This window comes from Salvelinus namaycush, chromosome 21, assembly GCF_016432855.1.
Source record: "Salvelinus namaycush isolate Seneca chromosome 21, SaNama_1.0, whole genome shotgun sequence".
In the NCBI taxonomy this organism is placed as follows: domain Eukaryota; kingdom Metazoa; phylum Chordata; class Actinopteri; order Salmoniformes; family Salmonidae; genus Salvelinus; species Salvelinus namaycush.
In genome coordinates, this window is record NC_052327.1 from 54830322 (window position 1) to 54847821 (window position 17500).

At 45.3% G+C, this 17500-nt stretch overlaps 1 protein-coding gene across 2 annotated transcripts in view; it reads left to right on the top strand.

Annotated features, from left to right (window-relative positions):
* pgghg (protein-glucosylgalactosylhydroxylysine glucosidase) overlaps positions 1–17500 on the top strand; it is a 37873-nt gene that overhangs the window by 13390 nt on the left and 6983 nt on the right. For both annotated transcript variants that reach the window (XM_039017919.1, XM_039017920.1), the window contains exons 3-11: positions 2741–2951; positions 6410–6591; positions 7320–7573; positions 7878–7997; positions 9309–9440; positions 12314–12425; positions 12760–12832; positions 16987–17123; positions 17325–17458. In XM_039017919.1, coding sequence (XP_038873847.1) covers positions 2741–2951; positions 6410–6591; positions 7320–7573; positions 7878–7997; positions 9309–9440; positions 12314–12425; positions 12760–12832; positions 16987–17123; positions 17325–17458 — 1355 coding nt within the window. The remainder of the gene's footprint in view (positions 1–2740; positions 2952–6409; positions 6592–7319; positions 7574–7877; positions 7998–9308; positions 9441–12313; positions 12426–12759; positions 12833–16986; positions 17124–17324; positions 17459–17500) is intronic.

Below are 17500 nucleotides of genomic sequence, written 5' to 3' on the forward strand. Positions count from 1 at the left end.
AGTCTAGATACACACACAGGTACGTTGGTACAGTCTAGATACACACACAGGTACGTTGGTACAGTCTAGATACACACACAGGTACGTTGGTACAGTCTAGATACACACACAGGTACGTTGGTACAGTCTAGATACACACACAGGTACGTTGGTACAGTCTAGATACACACACAGGTACGTTGGTACAGTCTAGATACACACACAGGTACGTTGGTACAGTCTAGATACACACACAGGTACGTTGGTACAGTCTAGATACACACACAGGTACGTTGGTACAGTCTAGATACACACACAGGTACGTTGGTACAGTCTAGATACACACACAGGTACGTTGGTACAGTCTAGATACACACACAGGTACGTTGGTACAGTCTAGATACACACACAGGTACGTTGGTACAGTCTAGATACACACACAGGTACGTTGGTACAGCCTAGATACACACACAGGTACGTTGGTACAGCCTAGATACACACACACAGGTACGTTGGTACAGCCTAGATACACACACACAGGTACGTTGGTACAGCCTAGATACACACACACAGGTACGTTGGTACAGCCTAGATACACACACACAGGTACGTTGGTACAGCCTAGATACACACACACAGGTACGTTGGTACAGCCTAGATACACACACACAGGTACGTTGGTACAGTCTAGATACACACACACAGGTACGTTGGTACAGTCTAGATACACACACACAGGTACGTTGGTACAGTCTAGATACACACACACAGGTACGTTGGTATAGTCTAGATACACACACACAGGTACGTTGGTATAGTCTAGATACACACACACAGGTACGTTGGTATAGTCTAGATACACACACACAGGTACGTTGGTACAGTCTAGATACACACACACAGGTACGTTGGTACAGCCTAGATACACACACACAGGTACGTTGGTACAGCCTAGATACACACACACAGGTACGTTGGTACAGTCTAGATACACACACACAGGTACGTTGGTACAGTCTAGATACACACACACAGGTACGTTGGTACAGTCTAGATACACACACACAGGTACGTTGGTACAGTCTAGATACACACACACAGGTACGTTGGTACAGTCTAGATACACACACACAGGTACGTTGGTACAGTCTAGATACACACACACAGGTACGTTGGTACAGTCTAGATACACACACACAGGTACGTTGGTACAGTCTAGATACACACACACAGGTACGTTGGTACAGTCTAGATACACACACACAGGTACGTTGGTACAGTCTAGATACACACACAGGTACGTTGGTACAGTCTAGATACACACACACAGGTACGTTGGTACAGTCTAGATACACACACACAGGTACGTTGGTACAGTCTAGATACACACACACAGGTACGTTGGTACAGTCTAGATACACACACACAGGTACGTTGGTACAGTCTAGATACACACACACAGGTACGTTGGTACAGTCTAGATACACACACACAGGTACGTTGGTACAGCCTAGATACACACACACAGGTACGTTGGTACAGCCTAGATACACACACACAGGTACGTTGGTACAGCCTAGATACACACACACAGGTACGTTGGTACAGCCTAGATACACACACACAGGTACGTTGGTACAGCCTAGATACACACACACAGGTACGTTGGTACAGTCTAGATACACACACACAGGTACGTTGGTACAGTCTAGATACACACACACAGGTACGTTGGTACAGTCTAGATACACACAGGTACGTTAGTACAGCCTAGATACACACAGGTACGTTGGTACATGTGGTTCACTGCAGATCAAGAGCACAACCCCACAGATAATGAGGTCTGTGTACTCGACATGTAAAGGGCTGAATACCATGTGCTGATACATTCATCATCACTTTATTTAAAAAATATTTTTTATTTTATTTAACTAGGCAAGTCAGTTAAGAACAAATTCTTATTTACATTGACGGCCTAGGAACAGTGGGTTAACTGCCTTGTTCAGGGGCAGAACGACAGATTTTTACCTTGTCAGCTCTGGGATTCGATCTTGCAACCTTTCAGTTACTAGTCCAACGCTCTAACCACTAGGCTACCTGCCGCCCCTCCTCTCTAACCACTAGGATACCTGCCGCCCCTCCACTCTAACCACTAGGTTACCTTCTGCCCCAGTTAGCCTAGTTTTAGTTCTGTCTGTCTGTCTGTCTGTCTGTCTGTCTGTCTGTCTGTCTGTCTGTCTGTCTGTCTGTCTGTCTGTCTGTGTCTGTCTTCTCTCTCTCTAGGTATATTCACCCACTCTCTGAGGACAGTTGGTGTTATTGCCTCCCAGTCTCTCTACACCCATCCTCTCTCTCTCTCTAGGTATATTCACCCACTCTCTGAGGACAGTTGGTGTTATTGCCTCCCAGTCTCTCTACACCCATCCTCTCTCTCTCTCTAGGTATATTCACCCACTCTCTGAGGACAGTTGGTGTTATTGCCTCCCAGTCTCTCTACACCCATCCTCTCTCTCTCTCTAGGTATATTCACCCACTCTCTGAGGACAGTTGGTGTTATTGCCTCCCAGTCTCTCTACACCCATCCTCTCTCTCTCTCTAGGTATATTCACCCACTCTCTGAGGACAGTTGGTGTTATTGCCTCCCAGTCTCTCTACACCCATCCTCTCTCTCTCTCTCTAGGTATATTCACCCACTCTCTGAGGACAGTTGGTGTTATTGCCTCCCAGTCTCTCTACACCCATCCTCTCTCTCTCTCTCTAGGTATATTCACCCACTCTCTGAGGACAGTTGGTGTTATTGCCTCCCAGTCTCTCTACACCCATCGACATCATCCCAACCTCTTGGTCATGGAGGTCCTGCTGGTTCGTCAGGGCACCTCCCAGGAGCCAATCACAATCAAGCTGGACAGTAGGTTCACGCCTCAAAGCGATGACATAGTGTTCCATTCTGAACCGGACTACAAAGGAGCCAGGTGAGAATAAATGGCCCGGCGGAACGAGAAATAGAGAAATAGGAAGGAAGCTAGATGGACAGAAACAGAAAGATTCAATGGCCTTTCTTTTGTAGCAGCAGTGTGTTGTAGGTGCTTTCCCATTGCGTTTATACAGCCTTTCTCCATGGTTTATTTTTCACCTGGTAATGTAATAGGTGTGTCAGTTGTTTCTATAGATCAAACGACTGAAACACCAGGGCCTTTATTCATAGAGCCTCTATCTACTCATTATAACAAACTGATCCTCGATCAGCATTCCTACCAGACTTGATTTTCCTGTGTTTTATATACACTGAACAAACTATTTTTTTTTTAAATGCAACAATTTCAAAGATTTTACTGAGTTCATATAAGGAAAACAGTCAAATAAATTAATTAGGTTCTAATCTATGGACTTCACATGACTACAGATATGCATCTGTTGGTCACAGATAGTGACTGGTTTTCTGATCCACGCCCCTATCTGGTGACCACCATTTGCCTCATGCAGTGTGACATCTCCTTCACATAGAGTTGATCAGGCTGTTGATTGTGGCCTGTTGAATGTTGTCCCCACTCCTCTTCAAATGGCTGTGTGAAGTTGCTGGATATTGGCTGGAACTGGAACACTGTAATACACGTTGATCCAGAGCATCCCGAACATGCTCAATGGGTGACATGTCTGGTGAGTATGTAGGCCATGGAAGAACTGGGACATTTTCAGCTTCCAAGAATTGTGTACAGATTCTTGTGACATGGGGCCGTACATTATCATGCTGAAACATGAGGGGATGGCAGAGGATGAATGGCACAATAATGGGCCTCAGGGTCTCGTCACGGTATCTCTGTGCATTCAAATTGCCATCGATAAAACACAATTGTTTTCCTTGTCCGTAGTTTATGTCTGCCCATACCATAACCTCACCGTCACCACGGGGCACTCTGTTCACAACGTTGACATCAGCAAACCGCTCGCCCACAAGATGCCATACATTCTGTCTGCCATCTGCCTGGTACAGTTGAAACCGGGATTCATCCGTGAAGAGCACACTTCTCCAGCGTGCCAGTGGCCATCGAAGGTGAACATTTACCCACTGAAGTCAGTTACGAAGCTGAACTGCAGTCAAGTCAAGACCCTGGTGAGGATGAGGAGCACACAGATGAGCTTCCCTGAGACGGTTTATGACAGTTTGTGCAGGAATTCTTCGGTTGTACAAACCCACAGTTTCATCAGCTGTCCGAGTACCTGGTCTCAGACGATCCCGCAGGTGAAGAAGCCAGATGTGGAGGTCCGATTTGGTTGAGGTCGGGGTGATTGTGGAGGCCAGGTCATCTGATGTAGCACTCCATCACTCTCCTTCTTGGTCAAATAGTCCTTACACAGCCTGGAGGTGTGTTGGGTCATTGTCCTGTTGAAAAACAAAATGTTAGTCCCACTAAGCTCAAACCAGATGGGATGGTGTATCGCTGCAGAATGCTGTGGTAGCCATGCTGGTTAAGTGTGCCTTAAATTCTAAATAAATCACAGTGTCACCAGCAAAGCACCCCCACACCATCACACCTCCTCCTCCATGCTTCACAGTGGGAACCATACATGCAGAGATCATCCGTTCACCTACTCTGTGTCTCACAAAGACACGGCGGTTGGAACCAAAAATCTCCAATTTGGACTCCAGAACAAAGGACAGATTTCCACTGGTCTAATGTCCATTGCTCGTGCTTCTTGGCCCAAGCAAGTCTCTTCTTATTATTGGTGTCCTTTAGTAGTGGTTTCTTTGCAGCAATTCGACCATGAAGGCCTGATTCACGCAGTCTCCTCTGAACAGTTGATGTTGAGATGTGTCTTGTTACTTGAACTCTGTGAAACATATATTTGGACTGCAATCTGAGGTGCAGTTACCTCTAATGAACTCATCCTCTGCAGCAGAGGTAACTCTGGGTCTTCCTTCCCTGTGGTGGTCCTCATGAGAGCCTATTTCATCATAGCGCTTGATGGTTTTTGCGACTACACTTGAAGAAACGTTCAAAGTTTTTGACATTTTCTGTATTGACTGACCTTCATGTCTTAAAGTAATGATGGACTGTTGTTTCTCTTTGCTTATTTGAGCTGTTCTTGACAGAATATGGACTTGGTCTTTTACCAAATAGGGCTATCTTTTGTATACCACCCCTACGTGGTAGGGGAAATAAATCGTTCAGCATTTAAACAACATTTCATTGTATAAATCATTATAGTCTATAAATTGCGCCTATAGGCTGTGACTTAGAATTAAATGAAAAAATGCCTTAGGCTCAGTCTACGATGCCTTTTGAATTCATTTTTAGAAACAGCAGTTTGGCCAGTCTGGGGCTTCAGGCTCATACGATGGGTCCTGGAGAGCTGACCAGCAGTGGAGAATATTCTCTCCAGACTTAGAGCTATTGGGGATGCTAAACACCCTTTAGGCCTCTCTTGGCAGGCAGAGATGCAGAGTTATATATATTTTCTTCTATAGGTAGGCCTTAAAGTTGTTTTTTGGGGGGCAAAATAACCCAATCAAAATAGAAAGCTCCTTGAAAGTTGGAATATGTGTCACAGCCATTGAATGAACTGGACCAGGTCTATTGGGCCAAAATTAATTATGATCTATTTTACAGAACACAAATAAAGGAAACTTTTAAGAGATCTGATTTTTTGTTGTTTATAAATACTTTGCTACAATGACACACTTGTCTATTGGAGGCGGCTGATTGTAGAGAAATGAACATTGTGTTGTGTGACAAAACTGCACATTTTAGAGTGGCCTTTTTATTGTCCCCAGCACAAGGTGCACCTGTGTAATCAATCATCACGTTTAATCAGCTTCTTGATTATGCCACATCTGTCAGGTGGATGGATTATCTTGGCAAAGGAGACATGCTCGCTAACAGGGATGTAAACACATTTTCTGCACAACATTTGAGAGAAATAAGCTTTTTGTGCTTATTGAACATTTCTGGGATCTTTTATTTCAGCTCATGAAACACTTTACATGTTGTGTTTATATATTTGGTTCAGTGTATATTTCCACACTATGAGGTTGGAATAATACTGTGAAAGTGTGAAAATTATGATAATGCCCTTTTTAGTGTACGAGCTGTTTGAAAAGCTGTGACATCACCAGCCGAGTAAATTTGTCAATAGACCAATAAGAAAAGAGTTCCAAACCTCTCAGCCAATAACAGCTAGTTTTCAGTTGTCCCCTCCCCACTCAGACCACTCCCAGACAGTCCTAGCAAAATTCTTGCCTGAGAAATGTCTCTTTGCTAAGAAGCTATTGTTGTTTCTTTTTGGATCATTTTAAATTAAAACAATCACAGAAAGGTACTTAATTGTTACCCAGAAATGATTTCATATTGAGATAAAAACTGCTGCATTGGACCTTTTTAATACAAAAGGCCCCAGCATTCAGCTCACAATCACCCCTTTCCTTCCCTAGTTACATCCAGGGCCGGACCACCACGGCTGAAGTCCCTGGTGGCGTCTGTCCCAGCGTCCACATCATCTGGACCCCCATCACCCCCTCCCTTACCCTGCTGCCCGACCAGGCCCAGTCCCGCTGGGGGTTCGTGGTGGCGGTGGCGGGGAGTCAGGACAGCGTACAGGCTCACTACGACACAGGTAAAGAAAGGGAGTGTGCTCAACTATCCTCCTGCGTAAAAAAAATAATAAAAAAAAATAAAAACCGGTGAAAGCTTAACGTCAACGGTCACATAGTGATGAAAACTAACTTGATGAAGTTGCAGCTGAAGTCTCCGCTGCGGTACATCGAGTGGGACATGTCGGACTGAGGCCCGTTATGACAAGAGGTGTGGCAATACTTCGTAATACGATGACCAGCCGCGTCTCAAGTTTTTAACGTCAACTTAACTCAGCCATTGTAGTAGTGATATACAGCGGGGAGAACAAGTATTTGTAATATAGGTATGTAGGTATATATATATATATATTAGGTGTATAATATAGGTATGTATGTATATACAGTGGGGAGAACAAGTATTTGATACACTGCCGATTTTGCAGGTTTTCCTACTTACAAAGCATGTAGAGGACTGTAATTTTTATCATAGGTACACTTCAACTGTGAGAGACGGAATCTAAAACAAAAATCCAGAAAATCACATTGTATGATTTTTAAGTAATTAATTAGCATTTTATTGCATGACATAAGTACAGTGAGTAGATGTTTTGTTTGTTTTTATCATCCAGGACCACTTTAAAGTGTTTTAATTAATACTTCTAAATCTCTGGGGATAAATTATATTGGACATATTTTTTTTTAATGTTTTTTACCAATAAAAATACAAATGAAACTTGTCATGTCAATGAGCGTTTTAAAATGTTAACAGCTCTGGAGCTGATGACCAATGGGAACCTTCGTCCCTCGCACCTCCGGGCGTGGGAGGAGCTGTGGGCGGGCAGCACGCTGGAGCTGACTGGTCCGGACGACCTGAGCAGGGCTCTGATTGGCTGCATGTTCTACCTGCTCAGTGCCTTCCCTTCGTTGCACGAGGCACCCGGTCATTTCGGCGGGGTCAGTCCTGGGGGGTTGTCTAACGGGGGCTCAGGACAAGACTACTGGGGACACGTGTTCTGGGACCAGGTGAGGACAATGTTTTTTTTATTTCAGGATGTAACCAATGAAGGGAAGGTGGTTAGTTGACCAATCAGGTGTCCCGGATTACAACACATAAGTGGAACTAGCTGTACTCAAGGAGAGGGTTCATTGTGTTTAGGGTAACCTCTACCTACTTAGTTGACCAATCAGGTGTACCGGATTACAACACATAAGTGGAACTAGCTGTACTCAAGGAGAGGGTACATTGTGTTTAGGGTAACCTCTACCTACTGAACCACGTGGCTTTTAGTGTGACTGAAATGTCCCTCCCCTCTGTCTCCCTGTATAGGACACTTGGATGTACCCCAGTATTGGTCTCTTCTACCCTCAGTTAGCCCGGGCCGTGCTTGAGTACCGGGTGAGGACAGTGGATGGCGCTAAGGACAATGCTGAGAAGCAAGGCTACAAGGTACTGGATGGTCTCTCTGACGCCATGTGTTCACACACTCCCTATTCACAGTCAGGCCTCGTCATGATCTTCTGGCTGCAAGTTTTATAGTTGGCGTCATATTGTGTGATTGTTAGGTACAGTATTAGTGACGTTAGTGATTTCAGCTTCAAGTAGACATCTGTATCTTGGTCATACTGGGTGTTGTTGAGTGTCATGTGAAGGCATACATTACAGTTCCTTCAGGAAGTATTCCCTTTGACCTTCTCTACATTTCGTTGTTGTTATGTCCTGAATTCAAAATGGATTAAATAGATTTTTTTTAGATTCTTCTTCTCACCTATCTACACAGAGTATTGATACACCATCCAAAGTGTAATTAATAACTTGACCATGCTCAAAGGGATATTCAATGTCTGCTTTTTTTTGTATTACCCATCTACCGAGAGGTGCCATTTCTTTGCGAGGCATTGGAAAACCTCCCTGGTCTTTGTGGTTGAATCTGTGTTTAAAATTCACTGCTGGACTGAGGGACCTGACAGATAATTGTATGTTTGGGGTGCAGAGATGAGGCAGTCATTCAGAAACCATGTTAAACACTATTATTACACACAGAGTCCATGACACGTATTATTTGACGTGCACATTGGTATTCCTGAACTTAAGGCCATAACAAACGGGTTGAATACTTATTGACTCAAGGCATTTTAATGTTTTATTAATTTGTAAAGATTAGGTGGTATTGTGTGTAGACCAGTGACACAATATCTACATTGAATCCATTTTAAATTCAGGCGGTAACACAACAACATGTGGAGAAAGTCGAGGGGTATGAATACTTCCTGAAGACACTGTGGTCCCACAGGATCATACAGCACACACTGGAAATGTAGTCCCTCACTGTACTTATAGGTGTGATGTGTTTGCAGTGAATGTAGTGGTTTGTAGTGTAGTGTGTGTAGTGTTTGTAGTGTATGTAGTGTATTGTAGTGTAGTGTATTATAGTTTTGTTGTGTGTGTGTAGTGTATTATAGTGTAGTGTATTGGAGTGTATTATAGTGTAGTGTATTATAGTTTTGTTGTGTGTGTGTGTTGTGTGTGTGTGTGTGTAGTGTTGTGTGTAGTGTATTATAGTGTAGTGTATTGTAGTGTATTATAGTGTAGTGTATTATAGTGTAGTGTATTATAGTGTAGTGTAGTGTAGTGTATTGTAGTGTAGTGTATTGTAGTGTATTATAGTGTAGTGTAGTGTATTGTAGTGTATTGTAGTGTATTGTATTGTATGTGGGTCAGTGTGTTCTGTTCTGATGAGATATGATGTTGTCCTACCAGGGACTAAAGTTCCCGTGGGAAAGTGCTGTGTCAGGGAGAGAGGTGTGTCCTGAAGATATATACGGACAACAAGAGATCCACATCAACGGAGACATTACTCTGGCCTTCCAACACTACCTCTACCTCACACAGGTAACACCTGACCCCAACACAACCTCACACAGGTAACACCTGACCCCAACACTACCTCACACAGGTAACACCTGACCCCCACACTACCTCACACAGGTAACACCTGACCCCAACACTACCTCACACAGGTAACACCTGACCCCAACACAACCTCACACAGGTAACACCTGACCCCAACACAACCTCACACAGGTAACACCTGACCCCAACACTACCTCACACAGGTAACACCTGACCCCAACACTACCTCACACAGGTAACACCTGACCCCAACACAACCTCACACAGGTAACACCTGACCCCAACACTACCTCACACAGGTAACACCTGACCCCCACACTACCTCACACAGGTAACACCTGACCCCAACACAACCTCACACAGGTAACACCTGACCCCAACACAACCTCACACAGGTAACACCTGACCCCAACACAACCTCACACAGGTAACACCTGACCCCAACACTACCTCACACAGGTAACACCTGACCCCAACACTACCTCACACAGGTAACACCTGACCCCAACACTACCTCACACAGGTAACACCTGACCCCAACACAACCTCACACAGGTAACACCTGACCCCAACACTACCTCACACAGGTAACACCTGACCCCAACACTACCTCACACAGGTAACACCTGACCCCAACACTACCTCACACAGGTAACACCTGACCCCAACACAACCTCACACAGGTAACACCTGACCCCAACACTACCTCACACAGGTAACACCTGACCCCAACACTACCTCTACCTCACACAGGTAACACCTGACCCCAACACTACCTCACACAGGTAACACCTGACCCCAACACTACCTGTACCTCACACAGGTAACACCTGACCCCAACACTACCTCTACCTCACACAGGTAACACCTGACCCCAACACTACCTCACACAGGTAACACCTGACCCCAACACTACCTCTACCTCACACAGGTAACACCTGACCCCAACACTACCTCACACAGGTAACACCTGACCCCAACACTACCTCACACAGGTAACACCTGACCCCAACACTACCTCACACAGGTAACACCTGACCCCAACACAACCTCACACAGGTAACACCTGACCCCAACACAACCTCACACAGGTAACACCTGACCCCAACACTACCTCACACAGGTAACACCTGACCCCAACACTACCTCACACAGGTAACACCTGACCCCAACACAACCTCACACAGGTAACACCTGACCCCAACACAACCTCACACAGGTAACACCTGACCCCAACACTACCTGTACCTCACACAGGTAACACCTGACCCCAACACTACCTCACACAGGTAACACCTGACCCCAACACTACCTCTACCTCACACAGGTAACACCTGACCCCAACACTACCTCACACAGGTAACACCTGACCCCCACACTACCTGTACCTCACACAGGTAACACCTGACCCCACCACTACCTCACACAGGTAACACCTGACCCCAACACTACCTCTACCTCACACAGGTAACACCTGACCCCAACACTACCTCACACAGGTAACACATGACCCCAACACTACCTGTACCTCACACAGGTAATACCTAACCCCAACACTACCTCACACAGGTAACACCTGACCCCAACACTACCTCTACCTCACACAGGTAACACCTCACCCCAACACTACCTCACACAGGTAACACCTGACCCCAACACTACCTCACACAGGTAACACCTGACCCCAACACAACCTCACACAGGTAACACCTGACCCCAACACAACCTCACACAGGTAACACCTGACCCCAACACTACCTCACACAGGTAACACCTGACCCCAACACTACCTCACACAGGTAACACCTGACCCCAACACAACCTCACACAGGTAACACCTGACCCCAACACTACCTCACACAGGTAACACCTGACCCCAACACTACCTGTACCTCACACAGGTAACACCTGACCCCAACACTACCTCACACAGGTAACACCTTACCCCAACACTTCCTGTACCTCACACATGTAATACCTAACCCCAACACTACCTCTACCTCACACAGGTAACACCTGACCCCAACACTACCTATACTTCACACAGGTAACACCTGACCCCAACACTACCTCACACAGGTAACACCTGACCCCAACACTACCTCACACAGGTAACACCTGACCCCAACACTACCTCACACAGGTAACACCTGACCCCAACACTACCTCACACAGGTAACACCTGACCCCAACACTACCTCACACAGGTAACACCTGACCCCAACACTACCTCACACAGGTAACACCTGACCCCAACACTATCTCACACAGGTAACACCTAACCCCAACACTACCTATACTTCACACAGGTAACACCTGACCCCAACACTACCTATACTTCACACAGGTAACACCTAACCCCAACACTACCTATACTTCACACAGGTAACACCTGACCCCAACACTACCTCACACAGGTAACACCTAACCCCAACACTACCTCACACAGGTAACACCTAACCCCAACACTACCTCACACAGGTAACACCTGACCCCAACACTACCTATACTTCACACAGGTAACACCTGACCCCAACACTACCTCACACAGGTAACACCTAACCCCAACACTACCTCACACAGGTAACACCTAACCCCAACACTACCTGTACCTCACACAGGTAACACCTGACCCCACACTACCTCACACGGGTAACACTTAACCCAAACACTACCTCACATGGGTATGGTCACATCTAGGCCAGTCATCCACAGCCGGCTCCCTAGCGCTTCTCCTTTGGGCCTAGTTATTTTCTGATCTGAATGGTAGGCATAGGTATTAGCAATGTAGTGATGGCTGCTTCCACCATATTACCTGCACTTTAAATACCTGCAACCTGTCTCTCTTCCAGGACATGTCTATGTTCACAGAGGGGCGTGGCAGCGAAGTGATTTGGGGCGTGGCTGACTACTGGGTTTCCAGGGTAACCTGGAGCGCTGAAGAACAGGAGTACCACATCTTAGGTAAAGGGACACTCAGTAATTGTTTATAAATAGTCAGGCCAACTGACGTCAGTGTATTGCTAGTACTAACTATAATGATAGCTAGTATGAGGTTAAAATGTACTTACTGTGATATTCGGTTGTCTCACCTGTGGTTATCTCACCGGTGCCATCTTAAAATGAATCCACTAACTGTAAGAGCATCTGTTAAACGACTCAAATGTATTGCAACTGATTTCGTTGTCATGCAGACTAGGTAAGCTATTTAGCTTATTGGTCGTAGCAACCCTGTTGCTTGAGTAAACACGAGTAAACAAGACATTTACCAAAGTGTCTCTTGTCTGTTTTCTGCCAGGTGTCATGCCGCCCGATGAGTATTACTACAACGTCAACAACTCGGTGTACACAAACACTGTGGCCAAGTACAGGTATGTAACACACCAGAGGGGTGGCATACGAAGCAAGTTACTGTGCATTCGGAAAGTATTCAGACCACTTGAATTTTTCCCCAATTTGTTACGTTATAGCCTTATTCTAAAGTTGATGAATTTAAACAATTTCCTCGTCAATCTAAACACAATAACCCATAATGACAAAGCGAAAACAGGTTTTTAGACATTTTTGCAAATTTTGTAAAAATATAAAACAGAAATAGCTTATTTACGTAAGTATTCAGACCCTTTGCTATGAGACTCGAAATTGAGCTCAGGTGCATCCTGTTTCCATTGATCATCCTTGAGATGATTCTACAACTGGATTGGAGTCCACCTGTGGTAAATTCAAATGATTGGAGATGATTTGGAAAGGCACACACCTGTCTATATAAGGCACCACAGTTGACAGTGCATGTCAGAGCAAAAACCAAGCCAGGAGGTCGAAGGAATTGTCTTTAGAGCTCCGAGACAGGATCATGTCGAGGTACAGATCTGGGGAAGGGTACCAAAAAATGTCTGCAGCATTGAAGGTCGCCAAGAACACAGTGGCATCATTCTTAAATGGAACAAGTTTGGAACCACCAAGACTCTTCCTAGAGCTGGCCAAACTGAGCAATCGGGGTAGTCGGAGGCAATCGGGGGCCTTGGTCAGGGAGGTGACCGACAACCCGATGGTCACTCTGTCAGAGCTCCAGAGTTCCTGTGTGGAGATGGGAGAACCTTCCAGAAGGACAACCATCTCTGCAGCACTCCACCAATCAGGCCTTTATGGTAGAGTGGCCAGACGGAAGCCACTCCTCAGTAAAAGGCACATGACAGCTCGCTTGGAGTTTGCCAAAAGGCACCTAAAGGACTCTCAGACCATGAGAAACAAGATTCTCTGGTCTGATGAAACCAAGATTGAACTCTTTGGCCTGAATGCCAAGCGTCATGTATGGAGGAAACCTGGCACCATCCCTACTTGAAGCATGGTGGTGGCAGCAACATGCTGTGGGGTTGTTTTTCAGCGGCAGGGACTGGAAGACTAGTCAGGATTGAGAGAGTAGAGTTCAGAGAGAGTATAGAGAGATCCTTGATGAAAACCTGCTCCAGAGCGCTCAGGACCTCAGACTGGAGTGAAGGTTCACCTTCCAACAGGACAACGACCCTAAGCACACAGCCAAGACAACGTAGGAGTGGCTTCTGGACAAGTCTCTGAATGTCCTTGAGTGGCCCAGCCAGATCCTGGAATTGAACCCGATCGAACATCTCTGGAGAGACCTGAAAATAGCTGTGCAGCAACGCTCCCCATCCAACCTGACAGAGCTTGAGAGGATCTGCAGAGAAGAATGGGAGAAACTCCCCAAATACAGATGTGCCAAGTTTGTAGCGTCATATCCAAGAAGACTCGAAGCTGTAATCGCTTCCAAAGGTGCTTCAACAAAGTACTGAGTAAAGGGTCTGAATACTTATGTAATACTTGTTTTTTTATACATTTGCAAAAAATTCAAAAAACTTATTTTTGCTTTGTCATTATAGGGTATTGTGTGTAGATTGATTAGGGAAATATTATGTTAATATCAATTTTAGAATAAGGCTGTAACGTAACAAAATCAAGGGGTCTGAATACTTTCCCAATGCACTGTAGATCTACTCAGGCTTCTCTAACACTAACCAGCTTCAGTTAGCTTCACATTCCAGCTCAGGCTTCTCTGACACGAACCAGCTTCAGTTAGCTTCACATTCCAGCTCAGGCTTCTCTAACACTAACCAGCTTCAGTTAGCTTCACATTCCAGATCAGGCTTCTCTAACACTAACCAGCTTCAGTTAGCTTCACATTCCAGCTCAGGCTTCTCTAACACTAACCAGCTTCAGTTAGCTTCACATTAGCAGCTCAGGCTTCTCTAACCAGCTTCAGTTAGCTTCACATTCCAGCTCAGGCTTCTCTAACACTAACCAGCTTCAGTTAGCTTCACATTCCAGATCAGGCTTCTCTAACACTAACCAGCTTCAGTTAGCTTCACATTCCAGATCAGGCTTCTCTAACACTAACCAGCTTCAGTTAGCTTCACATTCCAGCTCAGGCTTCTCTAACACTAACCAGCTTCAGTTAGCTTCACATTCCAGCTCAGGCTTCTCTAACACTAACCAGCTTCAGTTAGCTTCACATTCCAGCTCAGGCTTCTCTAACACTAACCAGCTTCAGTTAAGCTTCACATTCCAGCTCAGGCTTCTCTAACACTAACCAGCTTCAGTTAGCTTCACATTCCAGCTCAGGCTTCTCTAACCAGCTTCAGTTAGCTTCACATTCCAGCTCAGGCTTCTCTAACACTAACCAGCTTCAGTTAGCTTCACATTCCAGCTTAGGCTTCTTTGACACTAACATGCTTCAGTTAAGCTTCACATTCCAGCTCAGGCTTCATCCCGTACAACGTCGCTGGATATTGCTCGCCCTCCTGCTGCTAACTCTAGCAGGCTTGTAACTGCGTGTGCATGTCACACATGGCTAGTCGAACACCGAACTCTTCATTGAGACGAGGCTGAAACATCAGTCCATGGGCCGAGTCAGAACTCTTCATTGAGACGAGGCTGAAACATCAGTCCATGGGCCGAGTCAGAACTCTTCATTGAGACGAGGCTGAAACATCAGTCCATGGGCCGGGTCAGAACTCTTCATTGAGACGAGGCTGAAACATCAATCCATGGGCCGAGTCAGTGACATGTGAAAAGTTATCTTACAAATAATTCACCAGACTATGGTGTGAAATGGGCTTTTAGAAGTGCCGTCTTTATTTGATTAGTGATCGTTAATGCCGTCTTTGATGTGCTCATCAATGCCCAAGCACCCCCCCCCCCCCCCACTCCTATCGCCCCTTCTATCTGTAGAACAGCTTGTTGTGGCCATAGACATACAATCCACAGAAGAGTTTTGGAACCTCTGAACCTGACAATTTGACTGTTAAACACTAAAAACGGCTGCCAGTCTTGACTTGAAAGGGAACTGCCATCTATGGATAATATGTCTATGGTTGGATGTGGCTGTCATTGGCCTTTCTCAAATCTTAAAATACAATCACGCGGAAAACGTACAGTTTGGAAAGCAAATGCTGTCATTACTAAATGTGATATTTTAACGTGACAATTTTTTTTACACTTTTTTTTGTTATTCAAAAAATATATATAATCAGTTGTATTCCTCAAATGAAGGGGAATAATGACAATCTTTGCGAGAGGGACGGATTCTGATTGAATTGGTCCTCAACTCGTGACTCAGACCCTTCATTCAGGAGTTAGCCTTTCGTTAGTCTGCATCGGAGCAGGTTAGTTCTGAAGGATTCAGTACCATAGAAATGTACCAGGCTAAAAGGTTATCCCGAGTTGAACTCAGAGTTGACCAAAGTAACATTTACATGTAACAGTCGCTCTGATCCAGAGCGACTTACAGGAACAATTAGGGTTAAGTGCCTTGCTCAAGGGCACATCGACATATTTTTCACTTAGTTGGCTCAGGGAATCGAACCAGCGACCGTTCAGTTACTGGCCCAACGCTATTAACAGCTAGACTACCTGCCGTCCCAATTACGTGGCTATCTCCTCAAACATGCTTCGTAGGATACCCCCCCCCGTCACGGCTGTTTAAAGAAGAGGACCAAGGTGCAGCGTGGTTAGCGTACATTTTCTTTTATTGAATAAAAGATGACGCAGAACAAAACAATAAACACGACAAAACAAACCGTGAAGCTCAAAGGCTATGTGCCCTAAACAAAGTCAACTTCCCACAAAGACAGGCGGGAAAAAAGGCTACCTAAGTATGGTTCTCAATCGGAGACAACGATAGACAGCTGTCCCTGATTGAGAACCACACCCGGCCAAAACATAGAAATATAAAATCATAGAAACACAAAACATAGAACGCCCACCCCAACTCACGCCCTGACCAAACCAAAATAGAGACATAAAAAGGATCTCTAAGGTCAGGGCGTGACACCCCCCTCAGGTATTTCCCAATCTCACCTTATTTTCCATAGACCTTATTCATGTGGAAGCCATCGTCGTTCCACATCCAGGCTTTGCCGGTAAGAAGCGGAAGCTCCCTTTTTTAAAAAAAGTCTATGGAAAACATTGTAAATAGTAACATCAACGACTTTCTTTCTCATCTCTTACCCAGTCTTGAGTTTGCTGTGGAGTTGGCTGCCCAGCTGAAGTACCCTGCTCCTCAGGAGTGGCAGCAGGTAGCAGACAAGATTAAAATCCCTTTCGATCAGAAGCAGAAATACCATCCTGAATTTGACGGCTACAAAAAAGGCGAGTCTTGCCCACTGCCCACGTTCACTTAGTTGCTTGCTTTACCAAATGAATAGCTCTTTTTCTATGTGTGTATTTTTTTATTTATTTATTAAAAGGTGTACTATCAATCTCATCCAGTCATTTCAGTAATAAGGACATGTAACACATGCAGTATTATTGAGTCTCCGCTTTTTTAAATTTTATTTGACTTTCTCCCAGGACAATTTGTGAAGCAGGCTGACACAGTGTTGCTAGGCTATCCCCTGGGTCTACCTATGACCCCTGAGGTCAGGAGAAATGACCTGGAGTTCTACGAGGCTGTCACAGACCCTGGTGGACCAGCTATGACATGGGTACGTCACATACTGGTATTACCATGCACTGCCAAGAACGGG